At 38.6% G+C, this 20,287-nt stretch overlaps 1 protein-coding gene and 1 pseudogene across 4 annotated transcripts in view; both read left to right on the top strand.

Annotated features, from left to right (window-relative positions):
* Window positions 1–20,287, top strand: part of P4HA1 (prolyl 4-hydroxylase subunit alpha 1) — a 69,277-nt gene that overhangs the window by 41,227 nt on the left and 7,763 nt on the right. Inside the window, exons 6-10 of one of the 4 annotated variants that reach the window (XM_069068204.1) lie at window positions 1,468–1,707; window positions 4,146–4,351; window positions 10,673–10,849; window positions 14,259–14,329; window positions 19,864–19,967. In XM_069068204.1, coding sequence (XP_068924305.1) covers window positions 1,468–1,707; window positions 4,146–4,351; window positions 10,673–10,849; window positions 14,259–14,329; window positions 19,864–19,967 — 798 coding nt within the window. Of the gene's footprint in view, window positions 1–1,467; window positions 1,708–4,145; window positions 4,352–10,672; window positions 10,850–13,055; window positions 13,127–14,258; window positions 14,330–19,863; window positions 19,968–20,287 lie in introns of all 4 variants that reach the window. The other 3 variants (XM_069068202.1, XM_069068203.1, XM_069068201.1) reach the window with 3 other exon arrangements.
* On the top strand, window positions 3,028–4,210 carry LOC138146386 (cysteine-rich protein 1 pseudogene; annotated as a pseudogene).

Genomic DNA, 20,287 nt, shown 5'->3' with positions numbered 1-20,287 from the left:
TAAGCAAATATTTCTTTATCATATTTTGAAAACACTTTCTGAGGGCTGTGTTGATAGAGTTAATTTCTACCTAGTTTAATTTTCTGCCCATAACTGGGTAAAGATGAAAAATAAAACACGCCCATATTCTCTAGAAGTTATATATTGCTTCATAACGTCATAGCTTGACTAAATTGGAATTCTGAACCAGCTCAAGAAGCTTCCAACCTTTTATCTCCAAAACAAAATAATAGTAAACCTAGTTACAGTGAGTTCCTGATGTATTATATTCAATCCCAGATGTTGGCTCTGTTGAGCAGATTTTATAAATAAACCACAAACTTTTTTTTCTACCCCTTTTGTAAAAGTCAGCTTGTTTAATAGATACAGAATTGCCTGCCTCCTCAAATAAAATTCTGATTAGCCTGCCTTTGATGATTTTTCCCCCTCATTTTACCTTCCCTTGGTGCAAATATGCTTTCTTCTAAGGTTAGCTTATTCCCTGAATCTCTCTTAGAGTGGGAGGGGATACATTGTGATGAGCACTTCTTTGTTAGGCTAAGATACAGAAACAGTTTTTGTTCATTGTTTTCTCTCACATGCCAGATAGGCTTTCTTTGTCACCAGAGATTATTCATCTTGTCTCTCCCCGATAGGCACTAAATTATAATAACAGAAAGAAAAATACATAGTTTTCTCTGCAGGCCTTTCATTGAGCATTCTGAAAGGCCCCCGTGGAACATCCTTTTCTCCAAGTGAAAGCCTGATTTCAGAAATGAGCTTTCTCTTGGAGGGGCAGCAGAGGCAGTTGAGTCAGAACACCCGGATTTTAATCTTGACTTCGCTCTTTTCTCCTTGCTCCTCCCTGGGAGAGTCAGTGTGATGTAATGAGAAGAGGTCTGCCTTTGGAACTAATCTCTCTGAGTTTCAGTTTGCTAATCTATCAAACTGGCACAGGGACACCATTAGTACCCAATTCATGGGCTGAGGAGATGATGTACATAAAGTACTTAGGAGACTTTAAAGCATTATTAAAATAGCCTAAAAAAAAGCTTCCTTTTGTGACTTTGGGCAATTCCCTTAACCTTTCTGGGCCTCAGTTTCCCCTTTTATAAAGTGGGAGGGTTGGACCATTTGATCTCTAAAGTTTCTCATTCCTATTACTATGATCTTCTCTAGCTTCAAGCTGCTTTGAATTGACAAGAGCTACTTCCCTAGTAAATATAACATGTTATATTAGTGTCAGAACTCCCTGTGTGAATTAAGAGGAACAAAATGGTGGTGCTGTGCTTTAGATAAGCAACATGTTTTAATTACTTGATATGTCGGTGGCATATTAACTCCAGGAGATCTATTAAACATCTTAGGAATTTAAGAAAAAAATGTTGCTTCTTATACCTACTTAAAGGATTCTTTTGTGGAAAATAAAAGGATAGACACTCGTGGTATAAGACTCTTTATGTCTTACGTGCTTTTTTCTTTTTGTAGGAGTAAAACACAAGTCTTCTCTGACAGCCGAGGACTGCTTTGAGTTGGGCAAGATAGCCTACACAGAAGCTGATTACTACCACACTGAGCTGTGGATGGAACAAGCGTTAAAGCAGCTGGAAGAAGGAGAAGTGTCCACCCTTGACAAAGTCTCGGTTCTAGACTATTGGAGCTATGCTGTGTACCAACAAGGGCACTTGGAGAAAGCACTCATGCTCACCAAGAAGCTCCTTGGACTGGGTAGGCTAGAACTGATCCTTTCCTGACATTATTCCTGACCTGGCCTGCTCTGAGTTAGGGGAGCTGCCTGCCCACCTGCCTGCCCATTTCTTCCCTCTCACATTCTCAAAAGACATTTCTAGGGGACTGTTCTGATAAAAATAGACAATGTCCCTTTGTTAAAGATTGCCTGAGTTTCTCTACCCTATTCTCTTAAAGGATTTCATAATCACATTGTAAGATGGCCTATTCCATCTAAAACTAATGCTACATTAAATTATAGCTTTCTTCCTAATTTTTATGGGTATAGAGTTTGGTATGGAGTTTTTGTTTGATATATTGTACTTTTCTTCAAAAGTACATTGACTTAAAATAGATTTTCCCGCTTGTCAGTACTTTGAATTTAAAAACAAATTATGACAGTGCTGATGATTTGGGGGAGATATAGCATATGGGTTTAATCCTTAAGCAGTTATAATTATTAACACATCATAATATGCATTATATATGTTATACAGCTTATATTATGCAATATAAATGCTTAATCATAAACATTTAATTAGTTTAAAATATGGGATTTAGACTCTGTAACTCAACTTAGGCTGCCATATTTATTAATTTCACTATCTTTATAGAAGAAGTGAGGTTTACTTCCTGCAGAACCAGAGCTCTAGGAGTCTCTTGAAGTTTGTCTGGAAATCTGGTTCACATTTCGTTCCTAATATCTTTGTTCTGCAGATGCATAACTGTTACTTGGCAGGGCATATAGCATAATGTAAAAGTAGCCCTTAAGATTCAGAAAGTGTTTTCACTTTGAACTCTTTCTTAATGGAGAGTAATTGGAATCATAAGTATTATGGGTGACATATGAACTATGATCAGAAATCATTTTATAATCTGGATGATAGATACAGGTTTCTAGACTTGTTTTTACTTATATGATATGTGTTTTTCTCTTCAAAAGTTTCAACTCCTCAGCCCTGAAGGTAGCAGGAAGCTCTGACTAGCAATTCTCTGGTAGCTATTGGCTTCTAGTTTACCTAGAAGTTATGAATTTAGCTTATTTTTCTCTTCCTTCTTGAAATGTTGGGATTAAAATGCTCCCAAGAATTCAGAAGTAGGCCAATGCTTTTTTGACCTCCACCCAGTATTTTCTTTATACTTAAATAAGATATCTCACTTTTGTCTGTATGACATTCCTTTCACCAACACAGATTGTAGACTGTGGTTTAGTAGATTCTTTAAGAGTTGCTGGAAAAAAAAATTCATCCCACTATAGCTATTCTGGTGATTAGTCTCTCTGAACTTAGCTATGGAGGCATCATGGTATAATGGAAAGTGTTTGAATCAAAGTCAAAGTCACATGCCCAAGCATCCCAAGTGCCAGAAGGAAATTTCTTTTGCTGAACGGGTGACATCCTTGGGGAAGGACTGGCATTGCCCCTGCCTGAAGTGTGAAAAATGTGGAAAGACACAGACATCAGGAGGCCATGCAGAGCATGAAGGGAAGCCCTGTTGTAACCATCCTTGCTGTGCAGCCATGTTTGGGCCCTAAGGCTTTGGAAGAGGAGGCGCTGAAAGTCATACCTTCAAATAAACCCAGGTACTGGGAAGCCTCCTCTTCATCTGTGCTGCTTCCCTTGAATCTATAGGCAAATGTCAGCTGGACTTGACCTCTTGTCCCCAATATTATTGTCCCCAATAAAACTTAAACACACTGACTTAAAAAAAAGGAAAAGAAAACACTGGGCAGAGGTCAAAAAGCAACTGCCACTACAAATAAATGATAGCAGAATTGGCCTACCTCTGAATTCTTAGGAGCATTTTAATCTCAACATTTCAAGAAGGAAGAGGAAAATAAGTTAAATTCATAACTTCCAGGTAAGCTAGAAGCCAGTAGCTACCAGAGAATTACTAAACTTTGGATCCACTACCTGTATGACCTTGGACAGGTTCATTTAACCTTTAAGGCTTCAGATTAATCATTTGTAAAATGAGGTAGTTGGACTAGATGACCTCTGATATCCCTTTGAGCACTAAATCTTTGATCCTAGGTTGGTCCTTTGATAGATGTTGATGGACTAAAACTTGAAGTCATTGCATTTCAGTGTAGGAGCTACAAAGCATATTCTCCTCTAGCATAGCCTTTTGGGAGCCAAGGGTCACCTCTGTGACATAATGAAGCATCAGAATGCAAGATATCAGTAGACATTATTCCACATAATGATGATTTTTAAACTTTTGGTCTCGGAAGAATGCTTTCCCTTGTCCTGGACACAACCAAAATGGGAAAAACTTTCTTCACTGATCACCAAAGAAGTCATGGTTGATTAAATTTCCAAAGTAGAAGTGTACTACTTGGTAACCTGAAGTAAATGTTTCTCCTTCAGGACTGCTGTGTTATTACTGTGTGCTGATCCTTAAACATCTACAGTCTGTCTTTCTTACTGTGTCAATAGATCCTGAACATCAGAGAGCCAATGGAAACTTAAAGTATTTTGAGTATATAATGGCAAAAGAAAAAGATGCTAATAAATCTACCACGAAAACTGCTGATGACCAACCTGAGCAGGAAAGTGCTTCTAAGAGAAAAGAACGTGCCAAGGATTACTTGTCCGAAAGGCGGAAGTATGAAATGCTGTGCCGTGGGGAGGGTCTCAAAATGGTAAAGTGGAACAGCCAACGTGTGTGTGTGTGTGTGTGTGTGTGTGTGTGTGTGTGTGAGAGAGAGACAGAGACAGAGACAGAGAGAGACTTTGAAAAAAGAGGCACCTGAAAATGCTGGAAATTGATATTGAGAGCATCATAATACAGGGAAGGTAAAAATATGCTTTTATACCCAGAGAATAGATATTAAAGTAGTTGCACAGATAGAAATTTTTGTCATAATAATGACAATGACTTCCATTAATTTGTAAACATAACATTTGTGTTATCCCAGTCAGCCTACATGATAAAGATTATTTAAGCCATTTCTAATGTTGGTCCATAGGGACTTTAGGCTCTGCTATACTTTACTAGGGTCTGTCAACAAGCATTGTTAATTATCTACTTGTTGGAGATGATGGTGGGTGCTGGGATGCAGAGAAGCTTAATAGACCCTGCCCTTAAGGACCACCTTACATTCTATTTCAAATACAGAGTCAAGTAAGATTATTTAGAAATATCACTCATTAGACTACGTAGCATCTTTCTTAGCAGCATCACTCATAGAAGGCTGGTTGGTTGTTGTCTTTTGTTCTCTAAGAGGACCAAAATGACATCCCTCTGCTAGAGTCAAGTTTCACTGTGTCTGACTATGACTGGTCAGACCAGTATGAGCTCGGAATGCTCTGCCACAGGTTGGGCACAAATAGTCCACGTGAACATTTGGGCTGGATACTTCAAATTTGCACATCCTGCATTTCCTTTGAGTTGTTTCAGTTCTGCTTTGCTCACAGAGCACAGCACCTTCTCTGATGTGTGCATGCCATACTGAATGGTCCTGTGCCAGGGTCTCCCATGTCACATAATTCCAAAGTTCTTAAGAGAGACCTTGAGATTGGAAGGGATCTTTCTGGTCCTACCTTTGAGACCTTGCCAGAATCCTGTCTTGCCATATCCTGGACAGGTGATTATCCAGAGTGTCTGAACACTCAGGGAGGAGCCTCACCTCACATGGTAGCCCATTGTGGTTTGAAGTAGCCACCATTTCACAGAGTTCTGCTCCCTTGTGACATCTGCCCGCTGGTCCTTGTTCTGTCCTGATCCTCCAGAGCAGGGTAGAACAAGTAATCAATTCGGTCAGCAGGTACCTATTTTGTGAAGGGTCATGTGCTAAGTGCTATCTATACAAAGTCACAGATGAGAGGCCTCGGTTCAAGCAGCTTGCATTCTATGGCGGGATGCAATGTATGCATGGACAAGCAAATATAATAGGATGTGCAAAGTAGTCTGAGAAGAGAGACAGAGACAGAGAGAGTGCTTTAACAGTGGGGACTGGGAGGGAGGAAATGACAGTTCTCACATAGAAGGTGGCACATGAGCTATACTTTGAAGGAAACTGGGCAGTCTAATGGTCAGAGAGGTGAAGACAGAGTGCATTTCCGACATGTAGCACAGGCTTTGTAAAGGTGCAGAGATGGGAGATGGAATCCCATGGGTGGAAAACCGTTAGTAGACCAGTAGACTAAAGAGTGTGGGAATGAGACTAAAGATAAGTGGGAGCCAGATTGTGGAAGACTTTAAATGCCAAATTGAGAATTTTGTATTTTACCTTAGAGGCAATAGGAAGCTAGTAAAAATTGTTATTATCATTATTTTTAAAAGGGTCAGAGCTGTATTTTAGCATTTTGGCAGCTATGTTTTGCAAAAGGCGAAGATGTGAGGCAAGGATATCTGTTAGGAGGCTGTTGCAGGAAGAGAGTAATGGGAACCTGAACCAGGGTGGGTGAGGCGCATGAGTGGGGAGGAGGTAGAGGCCAGAGATGAAGAGGGCGTCGCTGACTGTGGTAGAAGGTATAGAGAGCTCACATAGGAGGAGGACTGAGGGAAGACTGGGTTTAGCCATTAAAGGATTATTGGTAACCATGAAGAGAATAATTCAAGTGGTGTTGACTTTTTGCAAGAGGCTGAGAAGTAAGAAGGAAATGGAGGTAATGGGTATAGAACCTTCCCTCATATGTGATAGCTGTGAAGACATAAGTGAAGATAGCCCTGTTTCCCTCCACTACTCACACTTTGGAGTTCTCTTTTCAGGTCTCAATTACATTTAGGCTTTTCCTACAAAATGTATTTTATTTACAACTCAATAAAAGAGAATTGATGTCAGTATTAAATGTGGAGATTTTAGGAATGTCTTAAGGAAGAATGATCAGATCTTATCAGTATTGGTAGCATACCTAATGAGTTATTGTGCAACGTATAGAATCCTGTGAATATATCATCTCTTTCAATTTGAACCAGTTTGTCTGGCTTGGTTTTGTTTTGCTAGTGTTATTCAAGTAAAAACTTTAAAGAGCAGAGATTAAATTGAAAGAATTTCACTTTAACATCATTTCCTTAATATGCACAAAGTATTTCTTTAAGGTCTGAAATACTTAATTTCCAAGGTCATTTACATGTTCATAACATGTAAATAAAGCATAGGAAAAGGAAATCATGAATTTGGGCAGGTAGTATCTTTTGGAGAGGTATAATCACTTAGAAAAGGGAAATGTTAATAACTCATATATATTCCTAATATCTGCCACTAATGAATTCAAACCATATTTGCTGTAACAAATATATCTGCTGAATAAGTGTTGTCAGTTGGCTAATGATTAGCATCAGAAAGTCATTCATCCATATACTCACCACATTTATCAGGTACCAACTATATGTATAAAGTATAGTAGGGTACAAAGAATGAGGTGGCCAGACTTTCCCTCGTGAGCTTGCAGGGTACTGTGGATAACCTGAGGGTTGTCTGTGAGTGTATGCCTGTGCAAGTACATAGATGCACAAGGCAGCATCTTGTACTTAGTGTACTTTCTCACTCTGATAGAGGTGAAAGAGAAGACTTCCTGTTTGGAGGACATAAGTTGTTCCTGTGTCAACACTTCAAAAATCAAATGGCTTGCTTTTTAGTTGTACTCATTTGACACTTGTCCTCCTTAGGGACCCCCAGACCCACCTAGAAGGTGTAAAATTAATTATCAATTTTTCCCTCAATACCACCCCCCCATCCCCAGTACAAAGAAACAACCAGCCTTAGGAATCAGAGGAAACCAATTAAAATAACATTTTGCAAGTCTCAGGAAAGTCTTGTGTCGCTCTTTACAAAACAGAATGAGGTCAGCGGTTATAAGTTAACCAGTAGGTAGAGAACAGAAATGGAAAGAGTTCACCGAGTTTCTGATTTGTTGTGGACATTAACCAATTGACTCCTTTATCTGTGACAGACACATCTTTGTCCATTTTATAGGCCAGATCAAATGGTAGAGTATAAATTTAGCCTATTTTCCCTCAGGATAATCAGAAAGTTTATCCCTTCCTGGGACATATCCTTTTGCCCTTTTTTTTCCCCAAGGAGATAGTCAATGGATTGATTCTGTTGTCACACTGCTCTCTAGTTCTGAGAGATCTGGACATTTCTCATTAATGATTTCTTAAAATATAATGCCCAGGCCTTTTTTTTTTTTTTAAAAAAAAAAGGATTTTCAGGGAGTCCAGTGATTCTTTAATTATTTCTTCTTAACCTGTTTTTCACCATCAGTTATTTTTGCTATCAGGTACCTTATATTTTCAATCTTCTGATGTTCTAATATTTCTGGCTATCTCATGGAGTAATTTATTTCTCTTTGATCTATTTTGGCTTCAGGGAGACCATTACTTGAGTAAAGTTTGGCACTTTCTCTTTTAAATTATTTATTGTCCTTTCAGTTCCTTCCTGAAGAGTTTCTATTTCATTAAAAAAATTTTTTTTCTTTATTTCTTCCAGGTAGGCATGTAGTCTTTATGAAAAGTTGTTTTTTCCCTTTGATTTACTACTTTTACTTATTATAGAGTTAAATTTGCAATAATTCTTGATACCAGTTGAGTTTTGCATTGATAGATTGGTTTCTCTAGTTGTAGTTTTTGAATTGGAGCTTTGTTCCTGGGGTAGGATAGTCATCCTGGCTTGGTCTCACCTTACGCTGGCTGTGTTCCAGCACCGATCTCCATTTCCCAGTGTTAGTCTTTCCCCACCCCCCAGCCCTTCCCTTCTCCCGTCTTTGGAGATAGATCTTGAGAATCCTCTATAGCACTGTGGAACAGAGTGCTGACAACCTCAGGATCCCCTGAATCTTGGAGATGTCCTAGTCTAAGCTCTGTCCCTCTTCTTATTGCCAGCCCCCTGTATCTTCCAGTGCCTCTGCTGTGGGCTTCCTCTGAGGGCTTTCTATTCTTCCTGCCTCCAGACACAGAGCTTTGCAGGCCACACCTGTTTCTGGCCCATCAGGCTAGGAGGTTGGCATTATTTGCCATGCTGGCTTTGCTTATGGTTTTTTTTTTCTATTGCCTGAGGGCTTCTGGCTGACTTTTTTTGTGCAGTTCTGAGATTGAAAAATCACTTATTGTATATTCCTATTGGACTTCCTGGTCATTATGTAGTTGGGTGTGAATGTCAGCTTTTTACTGCAGTAGATATGTAGGAGTTGGGCAGTTTACCTCCCTTCAGGCAACAGTCTTTGCCAGAATTTTGTGCATAGCTTTCAGGTGTTAAAAAGAGGATCTTCAAATTAATCCTAGAGGTAATCGCCACTGGTTTTTCAATCAGAGAAGAGATTTGGTTGGACCTGTGCCTTAAGACTATCACTTTGGACACTATATGGAGAGAGGAGAGACTTGAGGCAAGTGAGGGTGTGAGAGCATGGTGATGAGCATCCGAGAGATGTCTTAGATTTGGCCCAGGGTTCTAGACTGGAAAGGTCTTTTTGGAACATGACTGCTCTTCAGTATGTTAGCTCTCCTTTCCAGTTGTGTGACTTATCCAAGTCATTGAAGTTAGACTATGCAGATCCCTGGAGGTGTTCCACAAAGCTTCCCAGGTCAACATCGGACCATTTAAATGCCTATTCTTGGTGACCAGCCGCTCAGCCAGTTTGGAATTGATCTAACCCTGCCCTGTGAGAGCCCTCTTCTGCTTATCTTTTTCACAAGAATAGCATGAGAGACTTCTTCACATGCTTTGCTAAAATCTAAGTAACATCAATACCACCCTGATGTACCAGTTTAGTGACCCTACAAACAAAAAACAAACCAAAAATGGAAATAAGGTGGATGTGATGTGGTCTCTTCCTTTTGTGTTTTGTACCAGTCACTCTCCAGTGTATGCTCCCCTTCTCTGCTGCCCTCTACTTTAGTTTATGCAGCTTTTTTTCCCCCATGATTCCCTGAATTCCTTATATTTGTAAACTCTATTTATATGCCCGATTTTTCCTTAGCCATCTTCCAGTTGATGGGCATCTGTTTTGTTTTAAGTTTCTTTGCTTCCATGGAAAAAAGTACAGCTATAAATATTTTGATATAAGGGAACTTTCTGTTTTGGACTTTTGGGGTTTATACCTTTGAGTTGAATTTCTGGGACAAAAAGAAGAGTTTTGTGATTTTTCTTGAGTTATTTCACATTCGAATGACCCTTTCTTGATGTAAACCTGCTGGTTCTCCGGGATCATCCCTTCCTTGTCTATGTGTTCACTAAGTCATTCTTTCCCTAATATGGTGTAGAATTTTTGCCAAAAATTGATTTAAAGCTCCCGGGCATACAGTTTGCAGACTTTATTATCTTTCTTTTTTCCCAAAGAAAATGAAGACATTTGCCTTTTTTTTCCATTTCACCAGCACCTGCCCTGTTCTCCATGATACTTCAGGGATATCTGGAAATTATTTGGGAGAGTGGGTTGAAAACCAAAAGAAAGCACTGCTTTATATTAGGGAAACTGCCCAATTACTATGAAGGAATCTTTGATACCTGGAATTTTATTTTGATGAAAAACACCTATTTCTTTCTTCATTGCCATCTTCCTTCTCCACAAAAACAAACAAATAAACAAAAACTCCGTAACAAAATTGATTTTTCATTCTGAAAGTCAGGTTGTTCTTAATGTAAGGAAGACTTACCTGTCAAAGCTCTTTGAGATGGTTTTATTATATGAGAAATAACCTTCTTCCCCCATCAAAGTAAATTAAATTTACCTGGGAATTTCTTACTTAGCCCTGTCTCCTTTTTAGTGATTGAGTATTTATTGCTATTCACAATACAAAGACTATAGTGTTTTCCTGATAGATTGAAATTTTCCCCTACATAGAACCAAAGAAATGTACAGCTTCTGCTTTGAAGATGACCAGTTTACATACAGGTCTGGGGTTTCTTACAAAGTACTTGGAGATTCTAGTTTTCAGACAACAGAGAGGATTTTGAACTATTTTTCTTATCCCACATTGTTTTCTTATGTTTTCCCATTTCTTTCACCTTTGTTCTTAGACCCCTCGGAGACAGAAGAAGCTCTTCTGCCGCTACCATGATGGAAATCGGAACCCTAAGTTCATTTTGGCCCCAGCCAAACAAGAGGACGAGTGGGACAAACCTCGCATTATTCGTTTTCATGAAATAATTTCTGATGCTGAGATTGAAGTTGTTAAAGACCTAGCAAAACCCAGGGTAAAAATTTCATTTGGATTTTTTGGAGTTTTATAGATAGTGCCACACGTGTAAGAACTTTGTTTTTTTGAAGAGTGATATAATTTCATATCCGTTTTTTTCCTTTGTAAGAATTTAAGAACAAACTGAAGTAGATTGTGATTTATTGAATCTCTTTTTGTTGGGTTATGGCTTCCCCTAATCTCGAATCTTATCAGAACATATAACTTTTTATGTAAATATAGCAATTAGATTTTGTTTGTGACAGTTTCTTTCCCAGTATATTGCTAATACATGCTGAATTACATTGTGTTTGAACTGCATCTTTGAGAAAACATATATGATACTTTTCTTTTTTAAAGATAATTCTCCTTTCAGCGTTGTGCTCAGACACTTTTTATGTTCTGGAGTTTTGTAATCCACTCACCTGGGAGGGTTTTTGCTTTTTCTCACCTTCAGTGGAAAATGCACTCAGAAAATATAGTTAAAGTATTTCATTTAGTTTTGGTCCCTTGTTCCTATATTTTAATGCTTGATTATATGTTTGTAGTTTCAATAGTATCTTGCACCATTGTAGGGGAGAGCATAGTCCATCACTTTCAGGCTGCTGTTTATGATTCTTATTCCACCCCTTTTAGCCCTTTTAAAAGCTTAATAGCACAAACATGAGCATGTAAATGATGAAAATGAATTTTTATTTTACAGGAGTATGCCAGTAACTAGATTTAAAATTCAGTTCATGGTCCAGGCCCTCTTTTTTTTCCCATTAGCTCATTTTAAAAGATGTTTTGTAATTATAGAATTGAACCAATTGCTTTTGATTGTGTTGGACAGGAAACAAACTGCCACCATTTGTGTACAGAATACAGAATAAATGGAGGAGATTGTTAATTTAATATGAATAGCTTCCTTGGTTCCTTCAAAAATGAAAGGTTAAAGTTTCTTGAGCCTCTTAATTGAATTTAAGAAAAAAGTCTGAATTAAGCCACAACAGCTGTTCAAATCGGTATTCTTTAATTTCTTAGCAACAGAGGAGCACTTTGCAAATTGAGGAAAAATGTTTTACCTTGTAATGGTTCTCTGCTTTAGCCTTTAATGCTGGGACCCTGAAGTTGAAGTCTTACAATTTATAATCTTAATGCAAAACATCTCTGCTACTATGTGGTATCAATTCGTCTCTGAATTTCTATCTCAGTGAATCATGTCCTATAGCCATCCCTACTAAATAATAATACATTTTAAATGATGTGGTATGTGTGCCCTTGACAATATTGAATACAATCAGAGGAAACAATTAAGTCTGTGTTTAGAGTCATCTGTCTTTTAAGATGAGTCCTCATCCTATATTGGTCTCTTAGGGATGTTGTCTGTAGTTAACAAGTCCCTCATCTTAGCAGAAAAATTTATTAATCTTATTTGGATAATACCAGTCCTTCCATTTTGAGCTCGATGTAGCTACATCCTATAATCTTTAGAATGTAAGATGGAGCATTTTTTTAAATCTGCTTTTTTTCGTCTTTGGCTGAGTAACTCTAAATGTTGCTGATCTGTCTTAAAGTGACTCCTTAATATATTATTTTCTAAATGGGCAACACTTTTAGGAGGAGCTTCTTCACTTAAAAAGAAATCAAAGGCAGAACCTAAATGGCTGTTTGAAATATCCGTTCTTAAAAGCAGTAAACATTTGAAATGTCCATTCTTAAGAGATATACAACTGCCGGTTCGAAAAAGAGAGACTCTAGCTAATAAAATGCTGCTTACCATAGGATGGAAAACTGACCTCAGAGTCAGAAAGACTGGATCAGGTCCTACCCTGATACCTTGGAAAAGTCTCCTCTCTTTGCTCTAGTCAACTCTCCAAGACCATAAGCTGTAAAACATTTGTTGATCTGTTTTGAAAGAGGAAGTTTCACCACTGGGTGTTCCCTATATCAATGAGATTGCAAAGCTAGATTTAAAAAAAGATTGTCTTTGTAATTACACACATGCAAAAACTGTGACTGTGCCCCCACTTCTTACCATAACCCACCTCCCCCAACTCCTCTAGGGAAAAAGTAGAAAAGCTTGAATGATCTGCTTTCTAGGCTCACCCAGTACCTAAGGCTTATGTGAGCTTTTCACTCCCCGCCCCTCACCCCCGGCCCCTACCTCGGGATTCTGATTGGTCGGAGAAATGTGATGCAGTTTTTGTTTTATAATACAACTATTTCAATGGTTGGCTTCACAGCTGAGGCGAGCCACCATTTCAAATCCAATAACAGGAGTCTTGGAGACGGCCCATTACAGAATTAGCAAAAGGTAAGAGAGACAAATGCTGAATGTTTTACCCTGTGATGAGTGTTTTGTACTTCCCACAGGTACTGTGCTCATTCAGGGACAGAAGCTTGTTTTCTAAAGCAATATTTTCATTTTTGAGTCTCCAGCTCAAGTCACTGCCCTCGTAATACACATAGAGAAGCCGCTCTTGTGTTTCACAGGTGGAGCCCCTCAGCTAGAAGTGAGGGCTTTAGTTTTTAATTAGTTCCAGTCTTATTTTCAGGGAGTTAGTGACATCTTGCAGCTTTGATCTTGAGATACAAAATATCCCCGGATGTGGTCTGATGCCTGTTTTCTTTGTCTTTGTCTCTGCCAAGAACCCTAGGCCTAGATGAGTGTGGCAGCCCCAGATGCTCATTAATGCCCATCACTTCCAGTGCTACAGGGCATTCACATTCTCCTCTGTTATTCTAGCATCAGCCTTCAGAAACATTTGTTCATCAGTCACATAAAATCACTTTGTCCAGAGTCTTAATCTGTCTTTGTCCCATTTGGATTTTTTTTTTAATTTTACAAATTTGCTGACTCAGATTTGGCACTGAGAGAATAGTGCAATTTTTCTATCTCTCAAGGTATTTTTCCAAAGCCTATAACTTGTGAGCTCAACTGTTTTACTGTTTTCTCCAGCAAAATGCTAAAAAAAAAAAAAAACCCAGAAAACTATTTCAGTGAATTATTTTTTAAAAAGATGAGTTTCTTCCGACTTCTAATCAGTGTTGATTTTCTAAATGGAAGTCAACTTGATTATTCATATTGTTCTCTCTGTAGATGAAACCTAGATGAGAAAAACAAGATGCGTTAACCTTCTAGAGTCTGAGGACTTCCTGTGAAACACAATGCTAAAAGTTATTTGTAGAAAGCTTCAAATGACTTTTTAAAAAAGTGAAAGGACAACCAATTTGCAACTAAACTTGTTTATCCAATTCTCCTTGATTTGGAAGTGGCTCCCTTTGCTGCCACCTTTCTAAATGTCTCTGCCAATTTGAGAGCATTGCATACTATCCAGACCAATCGGAACCTTTCTGATCATCTGTGGCCAAAACAAAGCAAAGCAAACAAACCAAAAACAAAGCCTCCTGCGAGAGTAAGTTCTTGTCCTTTCTCTTTTTTGTAGCTGAGCCGGGCTACAGTACATGACCCAGAGACTGGAAAGTTGACCACAGCACAGTACAGAGTATCTAAGAGGTAAGGGGAAAGGAACCAATGAACCACATGTGAAGTTAGAAATTCTCCCGCTGATCCCAACTGGGTTTAATCTTCTGGCTTTTTCTTTCCTTTGCTTTAACTGGGAAGCAAAGGGGAGAATTTAGCTGTGCTTATGCTTGCTGCTTTTTAGAGAATGTAAAGTTTATGAAATGTAATGAAGTGGTGTTTTAATAGTGGTGGTACTAATACAGGTTACTTGCCTACCTGCATGCATTTTTTTAAATAGCTAAGACAAATATACCAAGTGAAGCTGGGCTGGTTATTATTAACTCTCTTTTTAGGCAGAGCCTAGAAAAGGATGGTTAAGATTGAAGCCTATCTATTATCACTGTGATCCTTTGAACTACCTAACAAAAAAAATCCTCAGAGAATACCAATTCCTAAATGAAGAGAAAAAATATCAATGCAGAAGAAATTAGATTCCCCACAATAAGTCATATACTTTGCTATCTCTTTTTCTTCTGGAAGGAGAGGGGTCAACAGTAGAGTTGTATAATCCTAAAGGATCATCAGTAACCATACTTGAAAATAGGAACTTTGGAGATGAAGCTAAAACATTATACGCACTTGGAAGTGAGTAGGCAGTTTCAGCCTATGGAGGGTAGAAAATTCAGCTGAAATAACCATTTGGTAGCATCTGTAATTCATCACCTCAGTGGTGCCAAGGCTAGAAAGAGAGCCTTAATTTAGCATTTCCTTACTTTGGCAGGATTCCATGTATCCTTTAGTGTATTAACTTAGTTTTCAGTGTGTGTGTGTGTTCTTTTCATAAACCAAAATAATCCAGTGGCACTAAATTTGTATTTGCTACAATGTGCTTTTAGTTTGGGCCATATGAGGAGAATTCCATTGAAGGAGTCTTACTAAAGGCTGCCTGTTCACAGACAGAGTCTACTCTTGGAGCTGGATTTGGAGACTGCCTACTTCCTTAGGAGTTAAGATTTTTAAAAGTCAACTTTTAGTTAAAGTATTCTTAAACCTTGAATAATTTATCCCAATGCCATGATAACGTGACCTCTTCTTTAAAACCTCACAAATTAAGGGAAGTCTATCTCTTTTTTTCACAGAAATTAGGCTGTTGTGGAGACTTCTGTGTCTGTGATACTAACTACTAAATACACAGATTAGACTAGTTATTTCAGTGAACTATCTAGACAGTAAATAAAAAGTGCGAACTTAGTTTATTGGAAAACTTTTTCAAGGCATGTAGATATATAATAGGCTTTTTGAATAAATATATTGCCATTATAACTATAGGGCTTTTTGCTGGCAATTTAAAATAAATCACTCCTAGGAGAGCCAGTCTAGAAACATAACTTTTTTCTTAATGACTAAATATTTCTAAACATTCCAGGTTTCCTTAAAAAGAAAAAAAAAAACAACCAAACTCCACATATTAAAATGAAGCCACTCTTCTGAAAGACAGAATTCCTGGATTTCTGGGAAGGCAGAGTCACAGTTGATGTAGAACGTGGCCAAGGGAGGCAGATTAGCCAGTAGCATCGGGAGTCATGACACACTGTGAATAATGCCAGAATAAATTTAGTGTTGGCAAAGAACAGGTATATGTGTGTGCCTTTAAAGCAGCCTGGTTAAAAAAGTTTCCATGGCACAGTGAGGTTCAGAGAGTCTGCCTTAGGAAGACTGGACCTACCACCTTTTCTTTTACTTTTAAAACATTCTTATTGCCTATAAAGCAAGAACTAAGAAAGCTATTCTATATAAAGCTTCCAAAATGATTTCAAGTCTTGTCAATATTGATTGAGTTTTTTTAAATTTGTTTTTAATACTCTTCTTCCTGAATTACTGAAACTAGTAGAATGATGTAGTTGTGTTGAAATAGAAAAACATTTTGACTAGTGAATTTTACTTTTCTGATAATTCCATAAATTTTTTTCTCTCCTCATTACAAATCTAATTTAAAAAAATATGGTACTCCAACTTGGTACTGTGTTTAAGTGAATGTTTTATGTTCCTTTCATGAATTATACTGGGGGTGGTGATGGGGAGAGGTGGAGAGAGAACCTCTTTCTCAGATACAACATAAGGAAAGATTTATGTGTGCTGATGTCAGTAAGTAGTAATTTAATCTTTTGCTCTGAGACCATTTTTATTTTGAAAGGGTCAATGAAGCACTTAAAGACTATTATTTTTTAAATTTATAAAAGATTACATCATTTTCAGCTGAAATAAGAATTTGCTTGTTCCTCCAAAAAGGATTTCTTAGGCAAAATGTGTGTATAGCTCTTTTTCTGTTAGAAAAGAGGACTTTTGTTTATTTCACTGACCATCTGCAAGTTGTTGGCAAGTCACCTATGTCTTTCAAACCTCAATTTTGAAATACTTTTTGTTTAAGAGTCCTATCAAGGAGGACCTAGCTGTGGCTTAGTATACAGTCAATAAACAGGGTTTAGTGTCTGATAAATGGTACTCTGTAGACAGGTTAAAAGGACCAGCTAAAGTTGAGAAATAGGAATTTATAATAGCATGTCTTAAGTTTCAGGAGAAAATTTTAAGATCTTATTTTATGCTATTAGCATATTTCTGAGGGTGATTTTATACCAAAAAAGTATACTTTGAATATTTACAAAACAGTTAGTGACAACAAAAACTCAAGTGTCTTGAGACAATCGAATGATGCTTATCCCAGTACAGGGATTTGCTTTGGCAAAGAGAGGGGTGAGGAAGGAGGCAGTGGCAGAAGACATCTGAGTGGTGTGAAATGAGGGTAGAAGAAGAGCGCCTCAATTTTTTTGGTGAAAGATGAGGTAAGATTGGGGATGGGAGAAGGGGGAGCCGTGGGAGGATTGAGAAAGGCTGGAAAGGTTGAGGAAAACCATTGTCTAGAGTAGGATTGAGGAGGGCTGGAAAGGTTGAGGAAAACCATTGTCTAGAGTAGGATTGAGGAGGGCTGAAGAGGTTGAGGAAAACCATTTTTTAGAGTAGAATAGTGGGTGGTAAGGGAAGTACAGAAGGATTGCCCACTTGAGGTTGTGTAACATAAATTTGTAGTGGATCTGACCAACATAGTTTCATGATTTTCTCCAGCTTCATTCAGCAGCCTATTAAGGCCTAGAAAAATAGAGATGCTACCTTGACTGAGGCAGGCCCAAGGTCACCCAGGAAGTGGCAGAGCCTAGGATTTGATGTCCCTATATTCTGTGACTCCAGTCTGGTGCTCTTTTTACTGGTGCAACTGGGATGCAGAACCATTCCAGTAATAAGGATAGGAGGTAGAATCATATTCTTTTGGTTAATGAATAAATGAAAAGGCCAAGGAGTATGCTGTTTTATAAACTGTGTGGGGTAGAGATGGACATGCATTTTACTTTTCAGGGTAGGGGAGATGACAAGAAATGTAAATGTATGCCTACCTTTTGGCCCCAGTCCCAGTTACCATGCCCATGTCCTTTTTCTGTTTAAAAGAGAAGGATTCCCATGAAGTTTATAATGGACAAAGGAGGGAAAGAACAGAAAGATTATCTAATGTGTGGTTTTTCCCTCTGAACAATTGTTCGCAAGAGAAAGTAGTTGTTTTGGCTGCTTGTCATACCCTTCGGGTCTTGAAGGACTGCCTACGTTGGTAGTTAATTTTGTTTACTTTTTGCCATTCTGAGAGACTGCGTGATTCATGCATCTAACAATGTGAGCCACGGTACCTTTAGTGTGTAGGCATTTGCTAATGTAGACATTGTAGAATAGACTTGTGATAGCCAGGAAATTGGACATTAGGACACAGCTTCCATTGTCATAGACAACCACTGAAAAATGTTAGAGACAGTTCTTGCTTTATGTAAGTAGACTGTTCTACAAACTTCTGTGTAAAGCAATTTTTATGTAATGTGAATGAGAAGGGAGGGAGGGAGGTGGAGGGAAAGGGGCCAGAACACAGTTCAAGGACAGGTTGGGGTCAGGGATTGAGAAGGGAAAGCAGGAGGAGGAGGCCAGGGCAAGCCATGTGGAAGCCTGGCTGTAACCAAGAGGAAAAACATGGAAAGGCAGTCACATGGGGGTCAGACAGGAGAGGAGGGTGCTCACATGTGGTACCAGCATGCAGATGGTCAGAGTGGAGCAGCAGTGGTCTCCCCCAGCGTCTGTTCTTCTGCTTTCACTTGGAGGGGTTGGCTTTTTTTTGGGGGGGGGGGGGGGGGGGGGTGGGAGGTTGCAGATCATTGAACCAAGAGGTTAGGAGTGAGGAGAGAGAGAGAGAGAGAAAGCGTGCAAAGTATTGCATAGTATAGTTAACATAGGTGTTTTTTTGGAATGCAGATTTCTTTTAGAATTCTTTATATAAAGTCAAAATTTACATAATATGAATTTACATAAAGTGAGAACTGTCTATATTTTAGACAATTGGCTTTGAATCCCCTGCTAGAGCATGTGAACTCCTTGCAGACTAGTAAAGCAATGGAATTGTTACTTAGGATTTTCATTTTTGCGTCAGTCCTGTTTGGGAGATCAGAAGAACAATGCCAATGTCACATAATATTTTACTTTATTTTGTTTTTTGTTTGTTTGTTTTTTTGGAGGGGGAAGATAGGGCAATTGGGGTTAACTTGCCCAAAGTCACATGGCTAGTTTTTTGTGTTAAGTGTCTGAAGCTGGATTTGAACTCAGGTCCTCCTGACTCCAGGGCCAGTGCTCTATTCACTGCACCACCTAGCCACCCCTCACAAAATATTTTAATCTTAGAAAATAGTGGGGGGGGAAATTTTATGATCCTTCTTCCTCCTGTTATTAGATATTTGATTAGAAATATGCTAATATATTTAAAATATTTACCTGTGGAATTAAAAAAATTTTTAATGATGTAAAGTTAGGAAGAGAGGGAGAGATTCTTGTGGGACTTTTTTTCGTTTAAAGATTCAGAGTAATTCTACTACTCTTCTCACTACCCCATGTTAAAAACATGATGAAACCTTGCTCTTCTGTAGAATGAATGAGTAAAAAAGCATTTACTCAGTACTTACTATGATAATAGGCCCCATAGTAAGAGTTTGACTACAGATATAAGCAAAAAGACAAGGTTCTCTTCTTTATGTATATTGGCATTTTTAATAACAAATCCACTGGCACAGATCACAGCTGTTCTTTAACTCAGTAGATGATTTTTTGAGAAATTCTATGATTGAAAAATCAGTTGCCTGTGGCCAAGTTGCTGATGAGTCTCTCTCCAGACTTACCCAGGCTGGGCCTTGGACAGCAGACACATCCCTGGGCATATATTGGAAACCTTTTGAGTTTGGAGCTTTCCCTTGGCTGCTGTAAGATCTGAGAGGCCTTCATGCCTCAGTAATGCTTCAGACTAAGACTTTAGAGGAAGAATGTCCATAGCTAAAAGGAGAGGGTGGGGCTGGGAATCAGACAGCCCAATAGGCCAACGGCCTTTAGTTAAAAGGCTTATTAGGAGACTGTTGCCTTGGAGTTTTTTTTTTCTTTCTAAATGACAAGCATTAATGAACATGTTGTATTGGATTCCTGCTGATACAAGTGATCTTGGTTTTGGTTTTTAGTGCCTGGTTGTCTGGTTATGAAGACCCTGTGGTGTCTCGAATTAACATGAGAATACAGGACTTGACTGGACTGGATGTGTCCACAGCCGAGGAACTCCAGGTAGGTCGCCCAGTTGAAAATGAATACACTTCGCCAGCCCCGTCACTCCACTTCAAGGACCTTTCATCTTTGCCATTCCTAAAGAGCTCCTTCTTGATGTGTTTCCCAATACCAAATTTAAAGCACATCCGACTTGTCATTTTAATGTCACTTATTGCTCAGGCTCCAACTGGCAGGTGAGAGAGGCTGCATTATAGGAGAATTCACAAGGTGACTTCCTTGGGCATTTCTGCCTTTTTTGACATTCATTGGATCAAAGCACTCATCTTTCTAATATATTTTTAAGACCTGTTCTGCTCTTGAAGTGTGTGTGTGTGTGTGTGT

Source organism: Petaurus breviceps, unplaced genomic scaffold (assembly GCF_028583685.1).
Source record: "Petaurus breviceps papuanus isolate PSGF00001 unplaced genomic scaffold, PetGlider_PUasm1.0 90762, whole genome shotgun sequence".
NCBI lineage: Eukaryota > Metazoa > Chordata > Mammalia > Diprotodontia > Petauridae > Petaurus > Petaurus breviceps.
Note: the sequence above shows the minus strand (reverse complement) of the source record. Positions and strands in the feature narration are given on the sequence as shown.